The sequence below is a fragment of the Amblyomma mixtum genome, chromosome 2 (genome assembly GCF_055824585.1).
Source record: "Amblyomma mixtum isolate Tamu chromosome 2, ASM5582458v1, whole genome shotgun sequence".
Lineage (NCBI taxonomy): Eukaryota > Metazoa > Arthropoda > Arachnida > Ixodida > Ixodidae > Amblyomma > Amblyomma mixtum.
Window position 1 is genome coordinate 312,387,939 of NC_143013.1, and position 27,902 is coordinate 312,415,840.

Here is a 27,902-nt window from a genome sequence, read left to right on the forward strand (position 1 = left end):
TCTTCTTGTGCACAGCACATTGTTCTTCTTATTATTATGTATGTATGAGCAGTATGCACAGAATGGTGGGCAGAAATGCAGGGAGATGACTATGGCAGACAATGGTGTTCACTTTGGGATGATGTGTGCGCAGTTTGGGTGGCTTCACTTGAGGGTGTACTTTTTGGTGCTTCTGCTGTATTGAGCGATGGAGATGCCAATCCAGATGAGGCAGATGAGAAAACTGTAGGCTCCCAGGAGAAAGTAGAGGCCGTCGTAGGTGCCTATCCGATCCCGGAAGTAACCTGCACAGAGAAGGACAAACTGCACTTTCACTGCTTCCTCTTGTGCACAACATTTCCACCAGTTGCTAGTAGGGTGTCACACTGTTGCCAGCAAAGTCAAGATATGCAATCCTTTTTATTGCGGCTTGAAGGACCAAAGTACAGTTAAACTTGGATATAACGAAGCTGAAAAAAGATCGGTATTTTTCGTGACATCCAGGTTTTCGTTACATGCAGTTTTCGCGAGAAGTCCCGAAAGGCCAATGCAGAATGGAAACCAAAATAAGAAATGAATGCAGGTGAAATCACCTTGAAAATGTTTACAGGAAACCCCATTATTGGATGTCTGATAGCGCGACTGCCGTGGCTTGCGTAAGGCCGGAATACATGGAGCCTTTGTACGGCTGCAAGTCGGCGAGGGGGTCGGCGAGTGGGCGCCCGACGGCACCCCCTCGATGCCCGGCGTCGAGAAAAATGCCCGCCGCTGGTTCCGCCAGATATTGACGCGCGGCGTCCGGTGAGACCGGAAGCGGCGGCTGAAGCGAGCCATTAGCAGCGCAGAAAGCCCGTTCTTCCGCTTTGGCTGCCTCTGCCTGCCGTCACCAGCATGGCCGCCATGGCCGACGAGCCACGCAGTGATTCTGGCACGGAAATGTTATCGTGAAAATAAACGCTACATCAGACATGAAATGTTGCTTTTTTTAGAGAACACGGCCGAATGTTGGATCAGAATGCCTGCATTTCCTTCCTGAAGCGAATGTGTCGGAGAAAACTGCAGCCGGAGGTGTCCGCGGCTGAGCGGGCGCCCAAATGTACGCGACACCATGCATTCAAGCACACAAATTCTTAGATACTTATGCACGCGTGCTAAAGCAAGTACATTGATGTCGAAGTGAACACCTTCGCGATTTTAACAGAAGGCTCAGCGTCGCTGCTGTCACAGTCCTAATTGCTCGGTGGGCGTCGAGGGATACGCGGCGGCGCGCCGCCGCTTCTTCGTTCCGTGTATCTCTAGCCAGGCGTCGCGCCGGCACAACATTTTCTGCCGTCGAAAAAAACGTCGCATGTCGCAGACTACGCGAGCAACCGCGGTGCGGCGAAAGTGAAAGCAACAAAGATGTGCTGACGGACGCGTTGTCTCAACTGCCGTCGCTCTTTGCATGCGATCGTTGACGCTCCTCTCATGTCAGTTCGTGCTTTACTTTTCAGCCAAATTTCGTAACTGATTACAAGCTAACAGACAGTCGGCCTAGCGAGTTCGTTACATTAAGGTCAACCTCCGCTAGGCGTTCGTTACATGGAGATATCAAATACACGCGCTTCAATGGGGGCGGCGTTGGGGAATTGAAAAACTTCGTTATATAGAGGAATTCGCTATGTGGTTCGTTACACCCTGGTTTAACTGTAGTCTTTTCATACGGCTGGATACTTGCAGAAGTGCGATGAGTGTTTACAAGTTCACACTTTATGCGCTCCAGTGGTGCTTTTGTGGTTACCTTTGTTACCCTGCACAATTCAAGTCATTTAAAACTTACATGCTGTCTCCTTACACCATGTGAGTCAGGAAAGAGTGGGTGATGGAACCCTGGAGCCAGTCTGTGCAAATGCATCTTGTGTTACGTTTTTGAGCTTCAGTCGCGCACGCTTCCCTGTGTGCGGCAATGGAACTGCACCAACTGCCGCAACAAAACCTGCTGCAGGGGCCTATTGTCAATAGTTCCGCGCCCCTCGTTCGCTGCCTTGCTCGCGGGGTATACCCACCGATGCAGAAGGGCCGGATGAGGGAGACCAGTCCGAGGCTCATGCGGTACACGGCGAACGTGGTGGGCATGTCCCTGACGCCCAGGTAGTCGGCCAGCAGGACCGTGTTGAAGATGCCGCCGCTGCCCACGGCCATGCCCAGCGCCACGGTGACGGCGAACGTGAGCTCGTAGAGGCGGCACACGGGCAGCGCGAAGAAGGCGGCGCTCCAGACGGCGTACGTGAGCACCATCATGTGGTCCTTGCGCAGCAGCCGCCGGTCGGTGAGCACGCCGCTGAAGAGGCGGCCCACCAGGTCGCCCGTCGAGAAGCTGGTGAGCAGCAGCGCGGCCCGGTGGCGGGCCACGCCGCGGCTGATGGCGAAGTCCACGATGGTCACCGGGAACACGACGAACGAGAAGGAGAAGGTGATGCCCGTCAGCACGATCACGTAGAAGATGGGCCGCCGCAGGAAGGCGAACACGGCCAGCTGGCTGCGGAACCAGCGCTCCAGCTTCTCCTCGACGTTGCTGTTGCCCTCGACGGGCAGCTTGATCTTCTCGGGCGTGCACTCGTTGTCGACGGCCACCAGGCGCAGCTTCTGCTGCCGGCGCCGCATGCGGCTGAAGGGCGACTCGAGCAGCATCGAGGCCGGGATGGCGTTGAGCGAGATGGCGCCCAGGAAGAGCAGCGTGGTGCGCAGCCCGTACGTGTTGATCACGCTGAACAGCATGGGTGGGAAGAAGAAGGAGCTGAGCGTGCCCCCGGCGAAGTAGATGCCGTTGCCCGACGCCCGGTGCCGCTTGAAGTACTGGTTGATCACGATGGTGTTGCAGAAGTACATCATGCCCTGCCCGATGCCTGCGAAGTGCGACGCGCTCTGTTCATGCATGCTGCCCTGCCGCCGGCCACTGCTCAGTCGGCAGACGCCAGTTAGGCACACTGCGTATCTCTTACTATTTATTTTCTGAGTTGCGTGGTGCTGCTCGCTCTTGATTACAAGCGCTTCACACGCACACATGGAGCCTCGGAGAGCTAGCACCGATAGTTAGACTATACTTCGGCTCGTGGCAAGACTCAATGGCCAGGCAACTTTTGACAAATACTGTGCTTCATTTTACGAGGTTTGAAATAATTTTTGCTAGGACGAAGAAGAGACCAACAAGACAGAGTCTTCCTCGTCCCTTGTCTTTTTGCGCGGTCCCAAGGTGCATTCTAATGCTACTACTAATGACCAGCTATAAATCTCTTAATTGGTACTAGGCGTCTAAGTGTGTTGGTGAAAAATTAACTGTTAGAAATTAGTTGGCCAAATTACGAGCTAATTATTCAGTTTCCTGATGTTCGCCAGCACTGGTATTACTGTGCCTCAAAAGCCATCTTTATACCTAAAATTTCATCTTTAAAAACTATAGTGGTGGGCTTGGCTGAAACACCCAGTACGCATCACTGTTCTTTTTGCCTGCTAGCTTATGAAGCAGCTCCAGATACGCACTCAGCTGCAGACTGCGTACGGTTAATGAATGGTAATGGAAGAACCGTTGACAGCGAAATTGCTATAATTATGCGAGGTTGAAAGTTCACGTTATGGTGAGCATAATTTTTCACATTCTCGCTGGAAAGGTTACGGGCAAAGGCGGTGTTGCAAAGATCACAAACATTCCGCGAGTTTAAATATACGCACATCTATTGTCAGGTGCGTGAAGAAACCAGTTTACGAAGGCGAAACACCTTTGTAGTGCCGAAGAGTTCTTGCTCTAAATTCTCTAAATGTTATGCGTGATTACGCGCTTCATAAAAGCTGCTTTTGGCGTAGGGTGGTTCCCCACAAGCACGATTAACAAAGCACGGTGGGAAACAACCATCCCCTGGAAGAGGGCTTTGTCTCTCGTTCTGTAAACATAAATATGTACTCCACCACTTGGAAACGGCTGCGTTTATGAAACGACGTAGCGACTACGATCAAATTTTCTTAATAAAAAAATACAGTGTTACGGTCAGTGGCGACCTTCAGTGTTTAATCTAATACGCTCGGTTGATTTTTCTTTGTCGTAAATTGAACAACATTCTCAGCGGCAAATGGGCAATGCTTTGAGGTTCTCGCTCCGCAACAAAATAAATTCTCTCTGCTCCGACGCAGAGACTCAGCTACAACTCGTCCGACTGGCCGAAGTCTCCGCCGAGAGCCAAGACCTTTCGGCCGTCGTCTAGGTGGGTAGCCCTCTAACTACCCTTTTTTTTTGTTGGACATTAAAAGTTTTCCTTTCCTATCCATAAGTACAGCATGAAGCAATCTGCAGTGCAATTTTGTAACCCTTACTTCTATAAAACACGCGTTGAGTGTTCTACACCGAGTTAAATGGAGGTTCTCTCCTCTCCGTCCCAGTTGGTTCACCGGTTGTAGAACGACCTCGTTTCCGCAACCTTTCTATGTATATGGCTAGACACTCAGCATACGTGTACAGAGCAGCAGATAGGCAAGCAGCCAGGGTGCAGGGGGGGTCTGGAATATAGCCTTTTCTCAGTATCACTGTTCTAAAAGCCGCCGTCTTCCGCGGTGGCTATGCGGCATACAGTGAGAGCAGCAGCCGGTGATAACCGCGCACTGAAGCTCGGTCTCTGTTTGCGAACCGGCTGATACGCGAACTCGAGCACGAGCTCCTTTTTTCAGTACATGAAAAAAATCTTTTCCTAAAGGTGAATAGATCATAGCTGTACCTATTTATTTTACCGAAGTATGCATTAATACCGAAACAATGGATTCCTTCTGTACTCTAAAGACTGTTCCTTCAAGAAATAAAAAACAACAATTGTGCCACTTCTATTACTGAAAAAGTAACTATAGCTTTACAGCAGTTGTCTCGCTTTCTTTCTTCCTTTCTTTCTTTCTTTCTTTCTTTCTTTCTTTCTTTCTTTCTTTCTTTCTTTCTTTCTTTCTTTCTTTCTTTCTTTCTTTCTCTCTTTCTTTCTTTCTTTCTTTCTTTCTTTCTTTCTTTCTTTCTTTCTTTCTTTCTTTCTTTCTTTGCTTTTGTTACTAAACTAGCCATAGGTAGTTAATTTACTTTAGATTGGTAACTGAAGCTACGAGTCCACTGACCCCTTCCTTCACGAACTGAAAAACACTGCACTCCGTCTGGCCTCTCTTAGGCCTCACGCTTTGACTAGCTGAGCGCATTGCTTCGCTTTCTCGTGAAATTAGTGCGAGACGCGCTATTAGAGTGGAACTGTCCAACTCGCTTAATCCGAACTTCCGGTTTATTCGCGAGCTGGTGTTTTGGTCCCATCAACACTACACATATTAAGCGGAGCCCGATTCGAACTCTGAGTTATTAGAAGAAGTTTTCTGTCCCTCTTCGAATGACAGCTATCGAGTTGCGACCGCACAATGTTACCCTATTCAGTCTTAGTCTTCTAGAAACAAATTACGAGGGATTCTAGACTCGTATCGTACTTGCTGCTATCTTGAGTAAAACTTTGGAAGCTCTGTGCGCGTTCACGCGCAGCGAGGGGTGAAGCGAGCGGAACAAAATAGCGGCGCAAGCGAAGCGAGGCGGGCTTTGGAAAGGAAGAAAAGAGTGTGACAAACCTATGATCGTTCCCAGAACGACTGTAATTACCTGGACCCGAAAGACCAGGAAGCAGAGCATGCACGCCCCGGACACGGTGAGCGAGCCGATGATGGACAGCTCCCGCGTGTCCACCACCTTGTACACCACGCTGCACACGATGACTGCGAAGGGAGAAGGGGGTGCTTTACTGATGAGGTCAGGGAGCAAGGAGGACAGCAGGGGGCCAAGCGGCGTTGCTTCGAAACGGCAACGCCTCCTGGCACACGGATATTCAAGTTTGACGAGCCAACCAGGTGTTCCTTTTTAAGTTGGAGCAGACTGTACTTAACATGCAGATCACGTACGTTCACTTGCAACTACGGCGTTTATAAAGTATGCGCGAGTAATAACCTCTTGATTATGCACCTGACAACCTCTTGACGGTGTCACCTTGTTAAACGAGGTGCGCGTGTGCTAGGTCCGCTTTGCTATCACTTTTGCGATGACCCTGATGCATAATACGTCTTCGTGAGGGCTCAGGAAACACCGAAATCTTTTTTTTTTCGTTAAGAAAGTGGATGTGACTTCAGTAACGAACACTGGCAGGTTTACCGCTGCTGTGAATTTCACTTAAAACTTGGGATATTACTTGCGGTGAGCTACACGCCTATCAGTAATTAAGGTGTCTAACTTTAATAATTGAAAAGTTAACTATTCAATATCAGTTAACCAGTCTCCTTGTTAGCACGTCTAAGCTATATTCTAATGTATTTCACCGCTGACAATGCTACTGCGAAAAAAAAAAAACGCTCTTCTATCAAAAAGCTTATTTTTAAAAATTGCAAAAAGTCTTATGTGAAACACCTTGTATCGTCGGTAGGCCGGGTGTTGTGGGTTTTTTTGTGTCTGCATTTTTTTTCACAATGTGCACTTAACATATACGTTAGCTTGTTGGCGCGTCTTTTTTGCTCACCAACGACGTCAACTGCCAATGTAATTTTCAAACGGGTCAATTGTACTTTCGCTGTAACCATGCAACCAATTAAAGGGATCGTATAGTGTTGCTCCGAGTAAGTGGGACTGAGTTTAGTTAATTGCTTAATTACCCAATCAGCCTAATTAACCCTTCTAGTCAGGCCAGATAAATAAATAAACCGAGTAGGAAATTGGTCAAGTTCGGGAATCGAACTCCGGTCTCTGGAGTGCGAGACGAGCACGCTACCACTCCGCCATGCCAGCTCTTTTTTTTTTTGTCTTTATTGCCTGTTTTGATCCGCCATGCCAGCTCGATGGTTTGGAATGAACAAAGGCGCGTCTAGAGAATACGGTGTCTTCGCTCACTCCCACCTTCCTCCCTTCCCGTTACGGCGAGGTTCAGGTGTCCACCGAGGTATGCGAGACAGATACATTTCTTTTCCGCAAAAAGCCAATTTACCGACGAGCAAGGCGTAGAACCGAACGGGCGATGGCGTTCTATGGACTCCCTGGCAGCGTTGCAAGACGCTTTCGCGTTTCACTCTTAGAGGCGAAGCCTAACATCTTAACAACGCATCAGTGACACAAGCAGCAACACTGCGCTTAAGGCTTCCGCCTCACCGCACTTTATAATATCAACAAAGTGCCCCCCCCCCCCCCCCCTGAATTTTTTCTATTTTCGTTGACTTGCATTGGCTCAGCCGCAATAAAACGTTTATGTCTAGTGCTCATTGGTGTTCCGTACAACATCGTAGCTTTTGCTATACAGTCGCGAACACGCTCTTGACCGGTGGCTAAGCAGCCGGACGTCGCTCTGCGCACCGGAGGAACAGTCCAGGGGAGGATGGCAACAGTGGGGTCTCTCTCTCCTGCCCGTCCCTCGTAAAATGATGTATATAAACGTAGTGCGCATGTCCACAGCCTTCACTCTGAATACGTGTATTTTTAAACTGGCATACAGCGCAGATATTATCCGCTTGGAAGTCATGTGTAAAAGTATGGAAAAGTCGTGCAATATATCGAATCCGAGTTTTCCCGGTCGTTAGATATATCAAACGAAGCGTCGTGTCCCTGCTAGTGGCGCTTCTCCTAAAGGCTTTCTTCGATCACTTTTCGCACGAGTTGATGGATCGGCTGCGCGGCCTTGGACGCCTGCTGGCAGCGCTAGCGCTTTGAAACCGCGCGAACAGGTAGGCGTGGCGTGTGCCTGAGGGTGGCCTTCGGTCTCACGAGCTCATTTTGCACGGCACATCGCTGGGATGTGATGAAGGCAACCTAACTAAACCCCAGCTGCGGCCTTCGCATGGCGTGCTTCCCTCGCTTCGCTGTCAAATACGTTACGAAAACCAACTGCGGCTTAATTTCAGTGAGCTACTGTACTGTTTATGGTGCACGATCACACATCTTATGATAAGTAGTGGCTAGTTCCAAAGCACCGCTTTCTACGGTTCCGGTGCTAAGCAGGTTAGGCTTAGCAACGCCTAGCGAGTGGTGCGTTGCCAGCACGCCAGAGGGCAGCATATATCGCTGCAAGAAGCGCGTTACAAGCGCGTGTGCAATCTATTCTCGCGTCTAGGTTACAGATATGCTTATCTATTGCGATTTTTGTAGCTCTCATTATCCGTACATTGAACTATTTAGCGATCCCTTTCGACTTCGACAAATCCGGGTTCGAGTGTTGCGGTCCGTCCTTGCTGGCATTGTCCCAAAGACAAACAACCCAGTAACCATACGGCAACGCTTGGGTGGATGCAAATGAGTAATTGCTCTTCTATTAGCCAACAGTAGCTTGCCTATAGGTTTGCGATAAAATTATTATTTTCATCTGTGGAATAGCCAGCAACAATTGTATGTCAACCGACGTTTATGATGTTATCAGAACAAAAAAATAAATGAACAATAAGTCAATAAATTAGTAAATGTCAATCGCTGAATACCTAGCAAACGTAAAGCTAAGATGTGGTGAGTAGTTTAATCAGCGAGGTGAACGTGTGTTCAAGCCAAAGGTCTTGCTTTGTGACGCTAACAAGCAATGCTTCGTCAGGTCGTTTAGCCTGCGTTCAGAGGAGGGGCACACTCCATCGGCGTAGCGACATCCAAAACAGCACGAAACCGTCGTCCCCTTCTCACTTGTGAAGCTGGCCAGCGTGTCCATTAGGCTGAACGACCAGGCGGCCTCCTGGCGGCTGATGCTAAACACGTCCAAGATGGCGACGAACAGGATGCCGCTCGACCGGTTGACGAGCGTGAGCCAGAAGAAGTTCCAGGCGCATGCCACGCCCACTACCCAGCTGTGGTGCGTGTCCTGGTAGGGATTCGTTCCCGGTGCAGCAGCAGCCCGGGCCTGCGGCTTGCCGTTCTGGGGCTGGCAGGGCACCGCCTCGGGCCCCTTCTTGTCCCGGAGCCCGGTCGTCATGACCGCTGCAGAGAGGAGGCAGACGGAACGTGAGGCCACCTCCGAGAATACGGTTCTCGGCAGCACGAAAAGCTGTAAAATATAGATGAGGATGCTCAGGCATGTCTCCCTTTTCTCGTTTTTGCCTATCTCCTTATTTACATAAAGGCAAGACGAAGGCCTGACCAGCCTTGACTGGACATGTGCTATGCGAGTGGCAGGAAACGCGCTGAGCCAGCGGCGGCATCCTGGAGGATGCAAATGCACGGGCTGAGAGAAAAACAACAAAAACAAAAAAAGAAAACGAAGTATTTGCCGGCTTAGTTTGTTTCCCTTCCTTTGTAAAGTTATAAGCCGGCTTTCTGGAAATAATTGAGTCACGTAACCTTTTTTTCTGTCCCATTTTCTGACAGCACTCCCACACAGGTCAATGTTGGTGAACGTAACGGCGCAAACACTGTTCTTATCTTTTTCAGCTAGAATTAGCAGAAAGAATATGTGGGGTCCGTGGTGAAAACACAATGCGGCTACGCGGTAAATACCGCGGGCTGTCCGCAGTTACTCCTAAGCCAATGGCAAGAAAAAAAAAACAAGCAGAAGCATGCCATTTTGCAGTGCAGGTACTCACAGATGAGTTACTTTACTGTTTACCTCAAACTGTATTGCCAACCTATTCTCAGAAATTGTGGACAAATGCATTTTTCAACGGGAAATAGTTTATGAAAGCAATTTTTTCATATATCATAATGTTTCGCTATAACAATGGAAATATCCGCTGATCACCTGTCGGCAGGCTCACATTTTTTTTTGCTATTAAAGTTTTTGCGATCTTCAAAACAGTCCTAACTACTCGATGCGAGCGATGGACAAACTTTAAAAGAAAAATTTTGCTATGCATCGGAAGAATGGACCATTACCTTCAATATCAAGAAAAAGAAAATGCATCACCAACTTACCCCGCAACGTGTTTTATTAAGCGAACTTCCCCCACAAGTACTTTACAATATTATAATAGTCAGTATGTTTGTTTAAGAATCCTGGACTTGTTTGGAGCGCAGCACAGCTTAAATTATAAATAGAAGAAAACCATGCCCAATTAGCAGTTCAACATGCAATCATACCAAGAAAGCTTGTCGCCACGAAAGTAATACAATAGAGGCAATCGATATAGTCGAGACCGATTTGGTAGTTCGTGAGGGCCGCTTGTACACTCTTAACAACAGTAACTTCTAACTAAAGTTAGATTTTGTGGATTAGTTTGTCTAAAGCCAAACGAAATTACGAGCAACCAATATTCGCTCCAATGTGCACTTTTATTAGCCAAGGATGTCATATTTCTAAGTCCAATGTTTAGAGAAAGCCCCCAAGGCTTAGAAGATTTGTAATACGACAGTAATTACTTATATCAGCATCAACTAAGTTTGGGTGCATGCTAGTGAGCAACTACTCCCTTACTACAAATCTATTCCATCCTGGGGAATTCCCCTAAACATTGGACTACCGCAGTCCCAACTTCCGTTCTTGGTTAGCCGTCCTGGTTAGTTTAATTGGTACAGCGACTGCCGCGGGCAGGCGGTGGTCCCGGGTTCGATTCTCGGACCACGTCGAATTTTTCTTTAACTACGAAGTTTCTGTGAAAGCTGTGTAGCTTTCCTTTCTAGTCATATGGCTACATTTGGGTGTATGCTTACTCCTTTATTGTCTATTTATTTATTTATTGAAGTATCCTAAAGGCCCAGCAGGGTATTACATAGAGGGGGGGGGGGGGGGGGGACATGAAAGCAAGACAAAGTCATAGCTACGAACATAAGAACTAATTCACAATTTTCTCTTGGGGTCCTGTAATGAAACTGTAAACGACTGCAGACACACTCTGCAGAGCCTAACAACTGCACAGGTAACTTCGAAACACTTTGCGTGCGCTAGTTGGAGGAAAAAAAGTCATTACACAAAGCTGCGTAATACAGTGACAGTGAAGCCGCGTCGCAAGTCTTCTGTCGCACTCTCGAAAGAAACAGCGCCCCGCGTCGCAGGTGCACATGCCGAGCGAGAACACTGCCGAGGAGCAGGAAATTATTCGCAGTTTTGCGTGAATAACAATGTTACGTAACATTCCACTCAAATGGCTCCGAAATTTTCTCTCGCCTTTCATCCATCTTCCCCTTTCTTTGGACTCTTTTCCACTCTCAGCGTCACGGGTACTTAGTTTTTGTTGCAATCACATATTACAGGTTCCAGCGTCGAAATGCCAATGTACCCGTTGAAATGAATTTTGGGCGTGCGAAAGAGCTGTGTTGACCTGCATAGCGACGTCAGAAAGGAAACTCTCATACGGGAGGGTGTAACCACTAAGGTAGAGGTTACTCACTCCTAAAGGTAGCTGTAGAGAGTACGCCGTTAAGAGCCTAGCTGTGCAAGTTTTCGATCGCCTTCTGATATCAAAGGGGCGTGATGGCTATAAGACAGTCAGGTTCTTTGCCGAGTTTCACCGCACACTGTGAAGGAGAAATCAGTGCAAACGCCATTCGCATTGTGTTCCCCGAGGTTCGCGAACTAAGCGACCCGGAGGTGGAGAAAGTACTCCTGGAGTTTTTTAGGGGACGCTGGCATTCTAGGAGAGTAATAGGAGGTATTTTTCTTTTCCATCGCGGTGCGCAGGCCTAGCAGCCACCGTTGTACTGAACGTAACGCTAATTCCGCCTGCAAATGAACACCACTATCACCACCACCAAAGCGGCGGCATGACACTGTAACAACTGCAGAAACTTCCATGCAGGTAGGAAATTTTCCCGCGCCTCATCTCCGTCTTCATCGCTCCGTCTTTTTGTGTTTTTTTCTTCCTTTATCTGTCGTTTCGCCGCATTGCGCGCGATAAAAGCTAGAGCGAGGTGCCGCGCAGTGCGCTGGAAGTAACAAGAGGACGTGCAGTAAAACATGCGTGCAGCCGACGGAGGAAACCGAGTTTCGGGCGTTGCTTTCTCGTGTCCGTTGGCCTTTTCCCAGCTAATGGCTGCTGCGAGCGATAGAAAGGCAGCAGAGTCGAGGCGGCGGATGAGAGGAAGGACGGCGTCCTTCGCGTGTTTCGGAAGCCGAAAAAAGAGACGTTTTCTGCAGGCTTATCAGCCGCTCATTCAGCGAAGAATCGCGCCAGTCGAGGGGGAGAGCCGAGGCCGCGGCAGTGCAGGAGCGCCTCAGGGACGCGGTCGTCGTCGCGTGCTTCTGGGCTTGCGCCGGCCGAAGGGCGCTGGACGTTACATCACGATGCGGATATTCCTCGGCAAAGATAGAGCACTTAAACGGGACGCCTTCTTCCTCTGTGGCCTCAGTCTCCCTCTTCATGGAACTACCCACAGAGAGGTCTCCACTGTGGAGGCGTTTTTCAACGCCCCGAGCCCCAGTACAAGTGGGTTGGACACTCATCTCTCTTCGCGGTACCGGGGGGGGAGATAGGTTCGGCAGAAATAGGCGGCTTCAGTCTGCTGGAGTTGTAGAGCTTGTTTTGGGGCTGGGAACACGAGCACAAATGAATGAGACGTACCTGTCTCTCTGGTACTGTAGTGTCAGGTACTATACTTCTTGTAGCCATAGTACGAGCAAGAGAGGTGGGTCTAACTTGCTTGCTGGAATTTGGGCACGAGAGTCGTCTGCTGCGTGCCAGCGTTATTAAATGTGTTTCTATGCCACGAACACACGAACAAGTGGTTTTCATCCGCCCACGTCGTTTGTGCTTCTTTTTTTTTATGTTTCTATCGCCCCTTCATCCCTTCCCTCGTGTTGGCGTTGAGAAGATGCGGCTAATGAACCGTACTACCCAGGTTCAATCCCGACCTCGGCGGCAGCGTTTCGCTGGAGGCGAGGCGCAAAAGGCATGCCCCATGTGATGTGCGAAATTTGTCCGGAGCCTTCCGATACGGCGCCCTTTTCTCTATTTCTTCTTTCCCTTTCTTCTTCCTCCCTTCCCTCACGCCTTGATTGAGCTGTCCACCGAAAGGTGATGCATTTACTGCGTCTTTCTTTTCTCAAAACCAGTTTTCTTCCTTGTTCTGGTATGGGTTAAAATCGTCACTTTAAATATGAAAGAGGCTAGTGAATGCTGTGGCATAGTCGATGCAAAGAGCTCCACTGATCGTCATGGGTCTACTTCACCCTGTTCACCAGTGTTCTCAGGTGCAGCCCAGTAACGGGGAGCGGAAGTGCACGTACAGCAAATCTCGCTGCTGTCCGCTGAAAAAAAAAAAAAAAATGCTCTTCTAGAACACGTGCCAACGAACGCACGCGAGGTAAAGAGAGGGAGAGACAGAAGATGGAAGAATGCGAACAGCTGCTGAAGGAGGAACGACGGGGCATCCGGAAAAAGAAAAGCGGCCACAAACACGCCATTTGAGCACGCGCGTAGTCTTGTAACCACTGCATTGATGGTGGTGGCGCCGCTAGTGTGGAAAAAAAGCCGCACGACGTTGCTTGCTTCGCTTCGAATACACAGCGATATAACTGACGCCAGGCAATGTCACTCGGAAACAAGTAAGTGCGCCACCTGATTGTCCAACCACTACAACGCCGTGACCTTAGCGGCAACGAACACTCGCCTCATCAAAAGAACGAAAGTCGGTAGAAATGAGACGGTTTGGCTCAAAAGAAATGCTCTTTCGTCCTTTCTAAGATAACACAAATCCCATATCCCAGTCCACCTCACCTTAGATCTCGCTTCTGGAATGAGTGGACCGCTCTTCCATTCAACACCTCAGCACATCCGCGATGCGTGGGGAGAGAACGACTTGCATTGAATGACTGCAATAGGGTTGAGTGAGACACGCGGGGACGGCTTGAAGGCCGAGAAATAATTGTCACGGACAAATGTGCCTATTGAACGGAGGACGAACATTTTGCACGAGAGAACAAAATGAACGCTGTAACGCACTAACCAGAGGACAACACGACTGCGCGTTTGGTAAGAATGGCTGCGGGGGACAGAGTGATTGACAACCGAGGGCACTACAGCGACGTCTGCAGTCTGTCAGTATACCCTTGAAGCTTAATTCTTCGAGCATTTCCACAGAAACGACTGGAATACCATGCGGCCGCTCTTTTTCGCGAAAAAAATTATTCTGCTCATCACAAGCTTTTTAAAAGATACATTTATTCTTGTCTCGTAACATGAAAATAATTCTATGTACAGGTGCCCAGAAAAGTTTCCGGAACAGTGAAATCACAAAAAACCCTAATTTGTTCGCTGCCCAGAGGTGCAGCCTGTCACAGAGGGGTGCACTGTGCAGGCCACGCGGGGAAGCGCAAAGCACGCCCTTCAGTTCGTGGCTGCATGCTTAGACTGCACTGCAGTTAGGCTTATCTTAGGCTTAGGGTTTGCAGAACTGAATTCAGAAGAGTCTGATGATGCAGTGTTTGTGTTTGTTAGTTTCTTATAGGGACAACAATTTTTGAAGAGGCTCCTTTATCTCTATCTCATCTGACCTCGCGCCTATAGCAGCTTTTGTCTCTTTGCAACGCCGTGAAACGCCCTCCGCTCTCCCGAATTCTCAAGGCGCTCCTTTATTTCTTGAACTATTTCTCCCGACTATAGGCGGGAGAAATAAAAAGTCGGGAGCCACCGCTGACTATAGTCAGCGGTGGCTCTGCTCTTGGCGTCATCGTTAGCCTTTTAAGGCGCTTTGTACACACCTGTGTACACTGAGAACTCGAGGTTTGTCTCAGGGTGTGTTCTCGAGCACGGATTTCAGTGTTTCAGGTGAATTATTTACCCGCCCTCACCTTGCAAACAGGTGCTTCTTATACCAGCTAGCTGACGCAGCAAAAAAATACTTCCCAAAACAACGAGATTGTTAGCACGTCTTTAGCCATTTTCGTGTTGACAGATTTTGGCACCAGTACTAATGTATATTTTTTTTTCCTGAACTTCTTATGTTATGTGCATTTCCGAAACACAAAATGATTCTTCGATTCTTATGGTGTTGATATCATTCATCTTAGTGCTTTATTTTTTAAATTTCCAATATTTTGACAATTTGTAACAAATTATTTATACGCGTATAAAACATTAAGCATTGGTGCTTTTTGTTAAAATGCCAATGAATCGGATTTCTTGAGGTGCTTATAGGCTAGTCATGCGGAAAATATTTCTTTTGAATTTCAACGATAAATGAAACCTGAAAGAGTAAAGAAAGGTGCATCTTTAGGCGACTGAGTGGTCTAATGCCGACAGTTACAGCTTTTTAGGCCAAGTACCTTTTTGTTTAAACGTAATGGAGACCTCACAACTTGAACGTACCCCGTGCAGCTACTTGAAAAAAGAAAAGGGGGAGGGAGGGTGAACATTGTGGGAGAGGACGAATTCGAAGGATAAACTGTTCTTGGTTTGCCCCTGCCTGCCTATTTTTTTTTTCTTCTGTCCACTGTTAAATCAAAAGCGGATACATTTCAGAGTTGGCTTCGCCGCTTGGGCTTACTTCAAGACTTTCGTTCAAACCGCAACATGCTCTTAACTCCTAGTTCTCCCTACCTTTGCGATATGATCAGAACCGCCTTGCAGGGAGGAACTGGGACAGACGAGTGCTGATATAAAACCCACCATCGCCATCAGGGGTGATGGCGCAGTGACACCCTTGAAGGCGTCGACAAGGCCTGAGCTCGTGAACTGAGAGAGAGAAAAACTTTATTAAGAAAAAACTGAGGACTCCTATCGCTTGCGTACTTGCGTAGAGATCCGCCCTATTCGAGCAAGTCGTCCTCGAAGGGGTCGAGTAAAAGTAAGACTTCGACCTTGTCTTACTTTGTTTTACAGCGCACAGCTTCCACGCATCTTCCCAGTGACGCCTGCTATAAACACCTCAGTCGGCGGTCCTCTCACGTCGTCGAGTCAGCAGCGAAAAACGCGACCTTACTGGGAGCTGGCTATCAAATGAGGACGCAAGCGGCTCCTGACACCGGGTTGCTTCTCACCGGTCTCATTACTGCTAACCGCAGCAGTCGAGCCGAGATGCGCTATTTCTACGCACGCGACGCTCGTTTAGGCGACAGCGTAGTTTGTACGCCACGCGTAACAGGCCAACAGTGGAAAGTGTCCTCGGATTAGAGCCTCGCTCGCAGGGACAATGAGCCTTGAACGGCACTTAGGCCTCCTACTCTCGCCGGAGTAAATAATAGCTGCAAAGATAAGGAAACACCGTTCCTCAAGGTCGTAAGCATTCGAGACGAGATGTATCCGCGAACGACAACGCCAGTGAAAGTGGCGGCCGATTACCATCGCCCGCTGAGCAGCATCATTTCGCTCGAATAAACTATCTCGGCCCATTTGTTTGTCTTCTTATACTTAGACGTTCCCCATATGCGCTATAGAGAGCGCGAGTGAGTATCCGCTCGGCGATATCGCCGCCGCGCTCGGCACATACCGCGTGCGGCGCTGGTCGGGTCGGCGAACTCTGGCGGAGAAGCCACGGAGAAGCGACGATATGCGACATATCGTCGGCTCGCATGTCCAACGCGTATGCAGCAGTAGCATTTAGTAGCAGGAGGCATTATTCGATGCTATTCATCCTTATCTCTTTTTCTGTCATGTTCATGATTTCATTTGAAAGAATCGTTGCGACTGTATCATTGATTTCGCTGCATTTTGAAGAAATGCGTTCCTCTTTGCCGTCATGTTGACATCTTTTTTTTTTTATTCATTGGACATTACCTAACTTCGGTTCTTGTCTCTTTCTCCTGTCCCCGCTGCGATGGAATTTTTTTAGTGTGAAGAAACAACTCGCCCAGCAACACGCTGTGCTGAAGTTCAATGGACTGTTCTTCTCTATTATGTATAACTCCCCTCAGTAATGCCGCCTTGAGTGTACTTCACATAAAGATAGGACGCACGGGAGAGTGCAGTGTCGGCGCACTGACGCCTGCCGCTTCCGATATTCGGGCCACTGTATGGTGTCGTCTCATGAGCCAGACGTTTCGTCGTGCTCACAGGTACAACGGAATGCACGGATATGCCAGACGGCGACAGATTCGCTGTCGCTCTTCTCGAAGAGTTCTATGTCGGACAACAGCTGCAAGGACTGCATAAGGTCGTTGGCGTGTACAGATAACTGAGGAAAATAAAGAAATAATGGATGATGAATACGATAATAGTGTTCTAAATTTGAAAACAAAAAGGGACTAAAAGGAAAAGACAGGAAAGAAAGGAAGTAAAACAGCAAGGATTTAAAAATATACATTGCGATGACATCCGTCGTATGCGGGTGATGAGCGCTATTAGCTGTAATTCGTGTGCTTTTCGCAGTTGTTGCATTTGTCACGCACGAGTGTGTGGTGATTACGTTTGTGTTTTGGGAGGGTTAGTGTGAGCCCCAACGCACGGGCTATGTGCACGGGATGGTCATGTCATCGTGATCCCGCTGAGTGGCACCCAGCGCGGGGTGTCCGAACGAAGTGACTCTCTGCTCCCCGCCTGCCGGGGCCCTTATACACTTCGCTCCGGTCGCGCTCGTCTGCGCGAACGTTTTTTGGCGCCTACGACGACAGACACGCTTCGCGTTAACAGCCAGCGCTGTAAAAAACAAAAAAGGCAGAGGGAAAAATAGAAGGGAGGAAATGTATAAATGAAAGCAAAGAAAGAAAGAAGGATGATAGGAATTAGCGAGATGTTCTGCAACACCAAGCACATCTATAACAAAGTAGATTTTACGCCATCCTTATGGAGCGCAGAGCAGACAACGACAGCAGCGCCTCAACCAAAGAAGAGGGCTCCCTCGCTCGTGCACAGATGGTGCTTTCTCTAGAGCGCCCACTCCCGGGCCTACGTATGGCCCTGATGTTACGCAGGTTATCCGGAGGATGGGTCTGGACCAACCTATAGATAATACTTTCACTGGTGCGCTGACGTAGTTTAACCCAGAGGAAGGGCTCTATTCGTCTTTATAAACGTTGTATAGATACAGCATTCAATATGCCGAAATGTAGGGAACATATGGAAGCCAACAGTCGCCGAAATCAAGGAGCATAGGGATGTATTCTCTAAAATTTTGTCGTTTTCATCAGTGGGAGATTAATAAAAGCAGAAGAAAAAATAACCACATGCCGCCGGTGGGATCCAAACCTACGACCTCCGAGGCGGGCTCAGATCCCATCGGCGGCACTTGGTTATTTTCTCTTCTACTTTTATTAATCGGCCATTAATAAAACCTACAAAATAAAAAAAAACCACCCCCCTATGCTCCTTGGTTTCGTTGACTGTTGGCTTCCGTCGTTTATGTCATAACGAGCACCTCTTTCCATGCCCTTGCCTTGGAAATATAGGCAAGGCATGAAAAGCGGGTACTACGTCTTGCCAGACAGGCGGTGCAGATGCAAGTTTTTTTTTCTTTTTAGTTTGGAGTCTCAGCGTGGATGCATGTCTTATAGCGGGACCGTTTGATAAAGTGCGCGCACATCTTTGGCGAAGATATGACGAAGTTAAACGCGCTCTGTTAACGCGATCGCGTTAAAGGTCCCGTTCTACAGAAAATCCGGTGTCGACGCAGTTCCGACTGTGCGATCTCATACTCGTGCGTGGCCTACATACGAATTACGCACTCCTCCTACCCCCCCCCCCCCCCCCCCCCCCCCCCCCCTTCCTCATGGAGTTTATGGGTGACCATGGATCAGAGTAAGGAACGACTAGCCCTAGTGGAACTAGTGCGGTCCATCCTCGTCGACTAACCCAGACTTGCCGATTAAGTGTAATCTCTCTCTCTCTCTCTCAAGACTGCAATGCCGGAGCTATATCGGGGGATGCAATGCGCTTCGGGGACAAGGTATTCTAACGACAGTACGAAAAAGATGGGGAAACAAAGAAGAAGCACTTAAAGATGGGACGGGTGCTAATGAGGGAAATTAAGGGCTCGTTAGGCATATAAACCAGTGAGGCCAACAGCCAATGAGATCAAGGGAAGCAAAGGTCGTTTGCAGTGCCTTAACAGCGTTGTCTTCGTTCTTTGTTTCTTTTTTTTCCTCCCAGATTGTTCATAATTTAATTGAAGTAACTAGAATAAAAGATGGCTCACCGCCGATGGGGCAACAAATCAACAGTTCACCTGCTCCACCTAATCAGGTGTGGCTATGGCTGACGCAATGGAATGTAACCTATATCTCCGTGTGCATAAATCGATAATGGAAAGAAGGGCAGCCAAGATGGACGTCGTTCATTTGGTAACGTCAGCTTGCGAAGTCCCACACCAGTGGCGCGTTCTCTTTTATTTTCTTTTTTTTTTGTAATTCGCGTCATTTCCTTTGCGCTTTGAAAATATTTACAATAATCAAATCTCCACCTGGAGATTTGATATGGCAGTTTGGCTGTGTTTTCTCTAGTTTCATTGACTGTTGAATTCTTTGACTCAACTTGCATTTTGCATAAAAAAGAAAAGATATATCCGAACCTTACTTGTTCCGTGTCGATAAGTTTTATCGGTCTTATCGCGCACTCTACAGCTAATCAGTGCACTTCCGCGTACGCTGTGCGATAGAAGCGCCTTTCTATATATAAAGAGAGCCTCATCCTCTCTCCTTTCCGAAAAAGATAAAACATAAAAATGCCCTCTCTTTCCGTCTTTTCTTGGCATCGACGTTGTCTTTCTTGGAATATGGTTTACAGCGAATAGCCGCATTTCTCTCTGCGCAAAATGCGATAAGAACGGGTCCTGACTCCTCGAAAGACTTCCGCGTATTTGACGGCATTGCGCGCCGATGAGCAGTAACTGGTATTACTCAAAGAAGAGTAACACTAGTTTGCAAACTGAAGATCGCGTACCACACGGGTCGCTCGCAGATCGAAACTGCGAGCGTCAGGGAGGGCGCTATACGGGTACGTGTTGGAGGTTCTGTCGCAATTCAGCATGCCTGTTTCATTAAATGGATGCAAAGTAAAGGGAAAATGTTGCACCATAGCGAACGAACAAAAAGAAAAAAGAAAGGTGGTGACGGCATCATTCTCAGAAGGCAGGAATCTTCGGTTTCCCCGAGCAGGTGCAGCTTCCCTGTGCGGCGATCCGTTTCTGGCCCCTGACGCGTGACTTCTTCCTGTGAGGGCGGCCTACTCTTCTGCAGCGAAGCGTCGAAGCGCATCCGCGCAAAAACGCGCGCGCAGACCACCCCAGTTATATTAAAGCGATAACTTTAAGGGCTTCGTGTCACAGGAAAGCCTGTGTCGTCGTCGTCTGCGTCGGTGGCAGTGTGCGAAAAATCCCGACGGAAGCAAAGAATTAATTTTTTTTTTTTGGGGGGGGGGGGGGGGGGGAGAGAGAGAGAGAGAGTTGCGTCCCAGAGCAGCTCAGGCTATGAGAGACGCCATAGTGCAGGGCTCCGGTTAATTTCGACCACCTGGGGTTCTTTAGCATGCGCTGAAGTCGCATGGTACACGGGCCTCTAGCATTTCGCCTCCATCGAAATTCGACCACCGCAGACAGGATCGAACCCGCGTATTTCGAGTCAGCAGCCGAGCACCATAACCACTCCGCCATCGCGGCTGCTAATTAATAAAATCGAGCTGAAAAAGCAGGCCAGGGTCACCTTACCGCCGGTCGACATCTCCACCTTTCCTTTGATTAAACTACTTTCTCTCTCTGTCTTGAGCTGAGAAGGAAATTGGGCTAATTTGGGTTTGTGTGAGAACCGAACTTAGGACCTTCGAACTATGAGTCGGGCACGCTGCCCAGGCTATGAAGGCTTTTTTTTATTTATTACATAAGCTCGTCGGTTCAAGCTCTACGAAGGTGGACCCACTGAATACGTTATGGTCTTTGACTTAGCCAACTGTCTTTGAGGTGTATACTGATGTTGAAATGCTTTGTTATGCGTATGCTTATTAGGTATTACGTAATTTAACAGGCGATGCGAATGGGACTCGATAAAGCTATTGCGTTCTACTAATAGATGCGAATCGCGATTGGGGTGATACGCAAACGCACCCGCGCACTACTGTTTTGGTAGGCGTTAGGAAGCGTAAACGAAGAACTACACTGCTTTGAGCGCTGGTAAAGGTTAGAGGGTTCGATTGTGGGTTGAACCTTGCGAAACTGGGATACGAGATATGTCGTAGTGAAGGGCTGCAAATTAATTTCGATCACCCGGCGCTCTTCAACGCGCACTCTGCGATGTCACTGCACTGTCCCGCTCGCGACCAGAGGTCGCACTGCGGAGGCGACGTGTGCCTTGACGTGTGTGCCACCACAGTCGTGAAACGGCAGTGCCGAAGCGCGACCCAACTGAATATCGCGGCAAGCGACAGGTACAATACTTTTACTTGTACACTAATCAGTACCTGTCATCATAGTGCATGTACCTCTTCGATACAAATACTACGATGACACGCACAGCGCATATGCATCTCGGCAGACCATGTCACACAGGACAGGCTGGGGACCTGTCTGACCATCACCAGAGGGATCTGGTGAACTTCTAAGGGGCTGCCGATAGGCCTGTGGCTTCTTTGTCTTCTTAAACTGTCTTGGTATTGAGTGCCTTCCATTGCATCAAAGCCTTCGCTTTCAATTGTGGTCCCTTATCACCGGATTAACTAAATACGTGCTTTCCTCGTCGCCATTAAAGATGTTCTACTAAGGGTGCGCCTAAGGACGAGATTGCCTACAACGCTTATATTGTGCCCAATACTTGGCTGGAGTAATGGACGGCCACGAATGGCGCGCTGCAGGTGCTTCTATATAATAGGCCAATCGCCAATGTCATGCACCACCCTCGTATATCTAACATCCACTTCCTCTCCTCGCCTAAATGCGAATGGCAGACGCCGCCATCATGGAGGTATCCCACAAGCCATGCAGCCATGCACAGGGCAGCTTCCGCTTTTCGCACACGCACGCAAACGCTTCGTATAGTGCGCAGAACGAACGCAGTGGCTCTGAACGGCCTTTTAAGCTAGAAATGTCTTGGCACAGCAAAGGTGCGCCCCGCCAAGAATCTTGCGCCACTTGGGCGCAGCCACAACTGCCACGAGCGACAGATCGGACCGGCCGCAGTCTCTCTTGGCGTCAGCAGCGAGCCCGCATAAGTTGACCACGAAGAAAAAGAAGCACTCCAGATAGCGTCGTGTAGGGGAGATGTGATAATCCCGGCAGAGATTGCGAAAGCCATGTCCGCCTAATGCAGCCGTCACGCAACCTAGCTGCCCCGACAACAATGTCGGAGCACCGCATAGCCGGGCGGCGCGCGGTGAAGGCCGAACCACATAGCGACCTCCAAGACCAGAGCGGCAGCGTTTTATAACAGCGAGCGGGCCACCGGTATGTGTACGCGCGTCGTTCTCTCCCTAGGTCGAGTCTGTATAATAAATGGCATCACCCGCTGAGACCTGCAGCACTGCACGGGCAATGTTTACGGACGTGGAGTAACGACTGCGGCGGTCAACGCTTGCTTGCCTGGTTCAATTATACGCGTGGCTCGATTAAGAGAAATGGCAGTGATAGTGATACTGAAACCCAGCTGTACGGCTTGCAGCACGATGCGAGAAAAGCAGCTCCATTCCATATCCGCGTTTCCGCCCGCCGACGCACAGGAGGACAGCACGGTACTTTCGGCCTTACAATAACTCGTGAGCGAAGAGATATGTATCTCTTATAATAAGGGAGTAATTACTCATTGGCATCCACCCGAGCGCAGCCATACGGCTACAAAGGAAAGCTATACATATTTCTGATAAACTTCGCAGTTAAAGAAAAATTCGTCCTGGTCCGGGGTTCGAACCCGAGACCACCGCTTCACCGGAGCAGTCACTCTACCAATTGAGCTAACCGGGACGGCAAGCTTATGGTAGGATGAGAGTGAATTGATCAATAACTCGAAGTGGGAACAGTGTTGGTCAAATATTTAAAAGACCCCCACCCATACTGCCGTCGAGTATCGTGTATACTTGCATAGATATCAGTCGGGCTTATATTGAAGCCCAATAGCGGAACACCGCGAAGCTCAGTGAACCTGATGGACAAGCTGGGAAGTGGCTTTTTCTGCTACGTTTTCGTTTTCAGAGTATTCAGCATTTTGGTCCACACCACCCATCACTTGGTTCTCATCCTCAGCCTGACTGCGCCCACAGCAGGACAAAGGACTCCCGCATATCTGTCTAGCTAAGCCTGTCCTGTGCCAGCGGCGGCCAGCTTGTCGCCGCAGACTTCTCAATCTCATCACCCAACTAACTTTCTGTCGCCCTCTGCACGCTTGTCTTCTCTTGAAATCCAGCCCGTTACCCTTAATTACCATCGGTTATCTTAGCATGGTTTTTCCTGTGTAACATCACTCCCCCCCCCCCCCCCCCCCCCCCCCCCCCCCTTTCCCCCATCCTGATCCGCGCCTGTTTCGGCGCCGTCAAGCAAGCCAATTGCTTAAAATCTGAGCAAGCATAGGAGACTTGTATGCTCCATCTGCATGTATCAGTGTCACGCGACTGGATTGCGGAGCAGCGCTGCAACACTTCGTTTCCGAGCACACACATCGCGTAAACTTCTGCGGCCGACTTTTTATTTTCAGTGCTTGCTCAGAGTTAACCTGTGCCTCTGTGTTTGCCCTTGTGTGTGGCACTTGGCGAAAACTTTCTTTCCAATAATGATCTTCGTTTGCTAGGTCCCCTTATCTGGTTAAGTATGCCAGCTTTAATATTGCCCTGGCTAATTAATACGAGACAGAGCATACAGGCAGATATGCAAGCATGACCAAGCACTAACATCTCGATGTTGAGTAAACGAACTCAAATGACCTGGATATTTATTGCCTTCTGGGTCACATGCATACCTGCGTGCTCTCTGGTCCCGCAGAACAGGGCAAACTAGCGACTGGAACGGCCGGCGTTAAGTCTGCGAGTACGAGACACACGGGCGGAGCGGCCGCTACCGGCGGAAGTAAAACGCGTTCCATGGCTCACGAAAGCGGGACGGGCCTCATGGGGGTTACGGGCGACGCTTCCGGTTCTTGTTTCTCTTCACCTCAGCCTAACGAAGAGGCGCGCGTGCAAAAGTGCTGTTCGGGGAAAAGACGACCGGAGGACAGGCACACACCTCATTATCGCTGATAATCGCCAGGAAACGGCCCCGCGCGAGACACCGTCATTCACGCCCGGCAGGCTACTCTGCAGCTGATATGCATGGAGGTGAAAAGACCGAGTGACGCCTGAACCTGGGAGAATTTTCACTACATTGCCATCCATCACTGCGAATGCCACATATAACAACGGAGACGTCGCGTCCGAACTCGATGCCTAGCGAACGTTCAAGGCCGAGATTGAAAACTCCAGCCAACTCGCTAACGACTAAGAGAAGCCTTTTTCTTAGCGTACACACCGACTTTCGAAGGTAATGTCTCTTCTTCATCCTCTTTACTGCCTGACACACATGCCGCGACATACACAGCCGCAACTGAACGCTCAGTGTGGTGAAATAGACTGCTGTGATGATGCTTCAACTTTTTTCTGCTCATTCAACCCATTGGGTAAATTTATTGCGACTTTTACAGTGTTTGATCGTTGTAAGTTTCGTTAGGTATTGGGTTATGTGCATAGCGCCCTGAGGATATTAGTCACAGAAAAGAACTGAGAACTGTTTCCTTTACTGCACTGCTCATTATGCACTGTCCGTTATACACCATGGCGAATATGAACAGACCGGGACTATTGGACGCCGGCACGCATTCATGTTCTATTTGGCGGCGGAGCTCGCAATGTGCAAGAAAATCAGCAGAAACGGGAACCAGAGAGGCGTGACGTAGTATGCAGCGCAGCCGGATAGAAAAAAAATAAGAGACGAGGAAAGGGCGGCTGCACGCGTTCGAACGTGTCTTGTAATAATGATATGCAGCGCGATAAGGCATTGCGCGCGTGGGTTGGAAAGTGAAGGTCTACCGTCCGCTTGCCGTAACGCGTTCGTGAATTACCGACGGGTGGGAACTCAATGCACGCAATTTCTCGACTCTAGCTTTTGTCCACGAAGAAGTTTCGAAACAGCAGCCGTTTAATTGCATATATTATTTACCGTATTAGCTGGGGGGGGGGGGGGGGGGGGGGCAGATACACGAAACTGCTAATGAGAATCGCATCGCAACATAATCATCAAGAAGGCGGTATTGTAAGACGCTAAATCGGCTTCTTCGTCTGTGACAGCACCTTTCAGTGACCGTCGAAAAAAAAAATAATAGTGCAGAGAAGATCGATATTCTCCACTCCTCAACGAATGATGAACCTTTCACGCATGGTGACTCAAATAAACTTACATGTATGAGAATATACATCGGGATGTTACGTTGCTCCTCGTGTCCGAAAAGATATAACGAGAGAATACGAAACAACAGATGGTGAAACAAGAGACAGGAGGAGAATTAGAAGTATTTTCTGTTTCGCTGTTCTACCCATGACAAGACGTTAGAAACGTTGGCAAAAGAGAGGAAAGAGCACAAAAGTCATGCCATAGGAACCAATTGAAATAAAGATACGAAAACCTTGTGCATGTGCTGCTGACCATTCAAGCACGTAGTTTTCAAATATTCGAGAAGCGCTCTGACGCCTATCACGGTTGATGAGAGGCAAAGTCACACTGGCCGGTTTTTGCGATACGCAAAGGGCCGAGTGTTCAGTCGTCACTGTGGCGCTTAGAAAGACGCTCGTTTGGTGTGGAAATGAGAGTGGCAGTATGGGAAGCTACTCTGAATTCCTGTTTCTTCACAACCTTGCAACACATGCCTCACTGTTGCAGTAACCAAGTTATATAATAATGGGTTTTGCGTTCGTAGCGCGCTGCTGTTTTCAGCGTCTTCTTTGTTGGCGGGAGACGCGCGCAGAGACTCATTCAGCGAGCTTTGGTATAGGATTTGTGAAAAGCGAACTTCAGTGAACTGGCAGCAGGATTAGTTTTTTTTTTTATTCAAACGAATGTCGCGTCCAAATAAGTATTATTGTTACTTTCAATACACTGTAACTGATGAGGTCTATGCGGCGCCTCTTTGCGTGTCATTGTTTCCTGTCGCGTATTTATGAATGATAAAAATTCGCGAAACAAATCATGCTGTCTCAACACAGCGGCTCAAAGCTCCAGCCTCGGCAATGCACAATGTACGTGTAACGGGGACTTGCTGTTCCAGAACATTTTTACGCTCCCGCGATTGGTCATGTTTGAGTCGCACTTTCCTGGCTTTTAAGTACACGGAGGAAAGCTGCAAACCAAACTGCCCCCGTCATCCGTGAAGAAGGAGCCGAGTGGTCTTCGTAAGGAGTTTTCGTGGATTTTTCAGTTGGTCAACGACGCCGACGAGGACGGTGGCATTTATGCGACACGGGCTCCTTACAGCTATCGCGTTAAAATGTCTCACAGTTTACCACAAGCTCTCAACGAAAGGACGAGCACAACTGCGCTTTCAAATGGCATTCTCAGGGGAGTGTGCTCTTACGTAGAACTTGCGGTGTATTCGTCCTGACCTTCCACTTTCTTCTTCGCCTACAAATGATAACCTGAAGCTTGCCTACACCCTGCGAGCGCTAGCTTCCCTGCAGTAGTCAAAAGCGAACCGTGGCGTTCTCGCGCGCTCTCCGTGTTCCCTCCACCGCAACCCTGCCTTGGCCTGTGCACGCGCCTTCTAGCCACAATCAACAGTTAAAAGCAGGGCGAATAGCATTTCTGCCTGTTCTAGCGTCAGGTAAAACTACAACAACCAAACAAGCAAAAACAGCGCCGCAGTTACATACGCAGGGATGCATTCAATGCAAAGAAAGCAAAGAGATGGAAAACATCTCGGAGAAACACGCGAATATTCTGCGCACACAGTGTGCAGATGCTCAAAGAGTATACGAAATTAACGGTCCCTCCTCTCTGAAACGGACACCCGAGAGATTGCGCTCAACACGCCGCCGCGTGAAATTCGAGTATTGAAAGAGGCGTCACGAAGTTGGCACGAAAGGAAAAAAGCACGCCGTCGTCGGACTGACCTGGGTGTTCGGAAGGCGCGCTGCTCCTCCTTGCCTCCGGTTGCGACCGACCCTTCTAACACACAAACAGCACAGGAAGCCGAGCTTATGGCCAAGCCGATGGAGTCCCAGAGGTGTCGCGCCGCTGCGTAAGAAGAGAAGCCCCCCCGGAGACACTTCTCCTCCGGTCGCCGTGCCGTTGCTCTTCTGCCGTCCCCGCTGCAGTCGCCGTCTAGTCGGAACGGCCAGCGAGGCCCGCTTACGTCAACGACGGTCACCTGCCCACTCCTTTCTCGCCAGACTTTTGGCGACTGCTGTGCTGCTCTGTGGCCTCGTAGCCTATCCGAGCTTCTCGCAAGGCGAGAGACCACGCACGGGCAGGTGACACGGCAGTGCGGCTTTGAAACACCGACGAGCGGCAGCGACGGTGGCGGATCCAGAGAAGCCCGTTTTTTCTCTTCTTCCTCTCGCCGGCCGAACCGGACTGCGAGGGAGAGGCTCTGCTTCCGACAAGGATGAGAGAGTGAGAGGAACCGCGCCGCAGCCGCCGCCGCGGAAAGCGAGAGCGATGTGTCACTCACCTCCTCGTCGGCGGCACGCGTAACTTTTCGCGATCGCCTTTCCCTCCTCTTTCTTGTTTCCCCTCGACGCACTGCTCACCCTCTTCCTCCCCGTCTCTTCCTCTCCTCAACCCTCACCCCCTGCGAAGTTGTTGCAGAGTCGTCTTGTGAGTGGCCTGCATGTTTTGCGAGGAGAGCTCGTGCAGAGGAGAGTTTCAAGGTGCCGGAATAACGGGTGACTGTGCCAAATGAGATTAGATTAGAGTCGTCATTGTTGCGCGCTGCACGGCCGATGCAGCGCCTCCTCGTTGCAGGGGCCAGTCTGCTCCTGTCGACGAGCGCCGCGGAGACGGAGAGGAGGCACTCTGCTCGCGTCCGCGAAGACGAACGGTACTGCCGAAACACTGCGGCACGCTGGCTTCTCCGGTGTGCCTTTCGCCTCAATACATGTCGCGGATTTCAAGGCCGCATACAGGCGAAGCCGAAGAATCG

General features: G+C 49.3%; 1 protein-coding gene across 2 annotated transcripts; it reads right to left on the minus strand.

Annotated features, from left to right (window-relative positions):
• Nucleotides 1-27,334, minus strand: LOC149364997 (monocarboxylate transporter 12-B-like). Of its 2 annotated transcripts, none has more exons than XM_089575019.1 (5): nt 26,872-27,334; nt 8,657-9,014; nt 5,590-5,733; nt 2,025-2,864; nt 1-284 (listed from the first exon to the last, which is right to left on the minus strand). In XM_089575019.1, the coding sequence occupies exons 2-5, from the start codon at nt 8,940-8,942 to the stop codon at nt 145-147; spliced, it is 1,410 nt and encodes a 469-aa protein (XP_089431145.1). In that variant the 5' UTR covers nt 8,943-9,014; nt 26,872-27,334; the 3' UTR covers nt 1-144. The 2 variants fall into 2 exon arrangements, with proteins under 2 accessions (XP_089431145.1, XP_089431144.1); XM_089575018.1 differs by having other exon boundaries at nt 8,657-8,947; nt 26,872-27,333.
• Between the last annotated feature and the right edge of the window lie 568 nt (nt 27,335-27,902).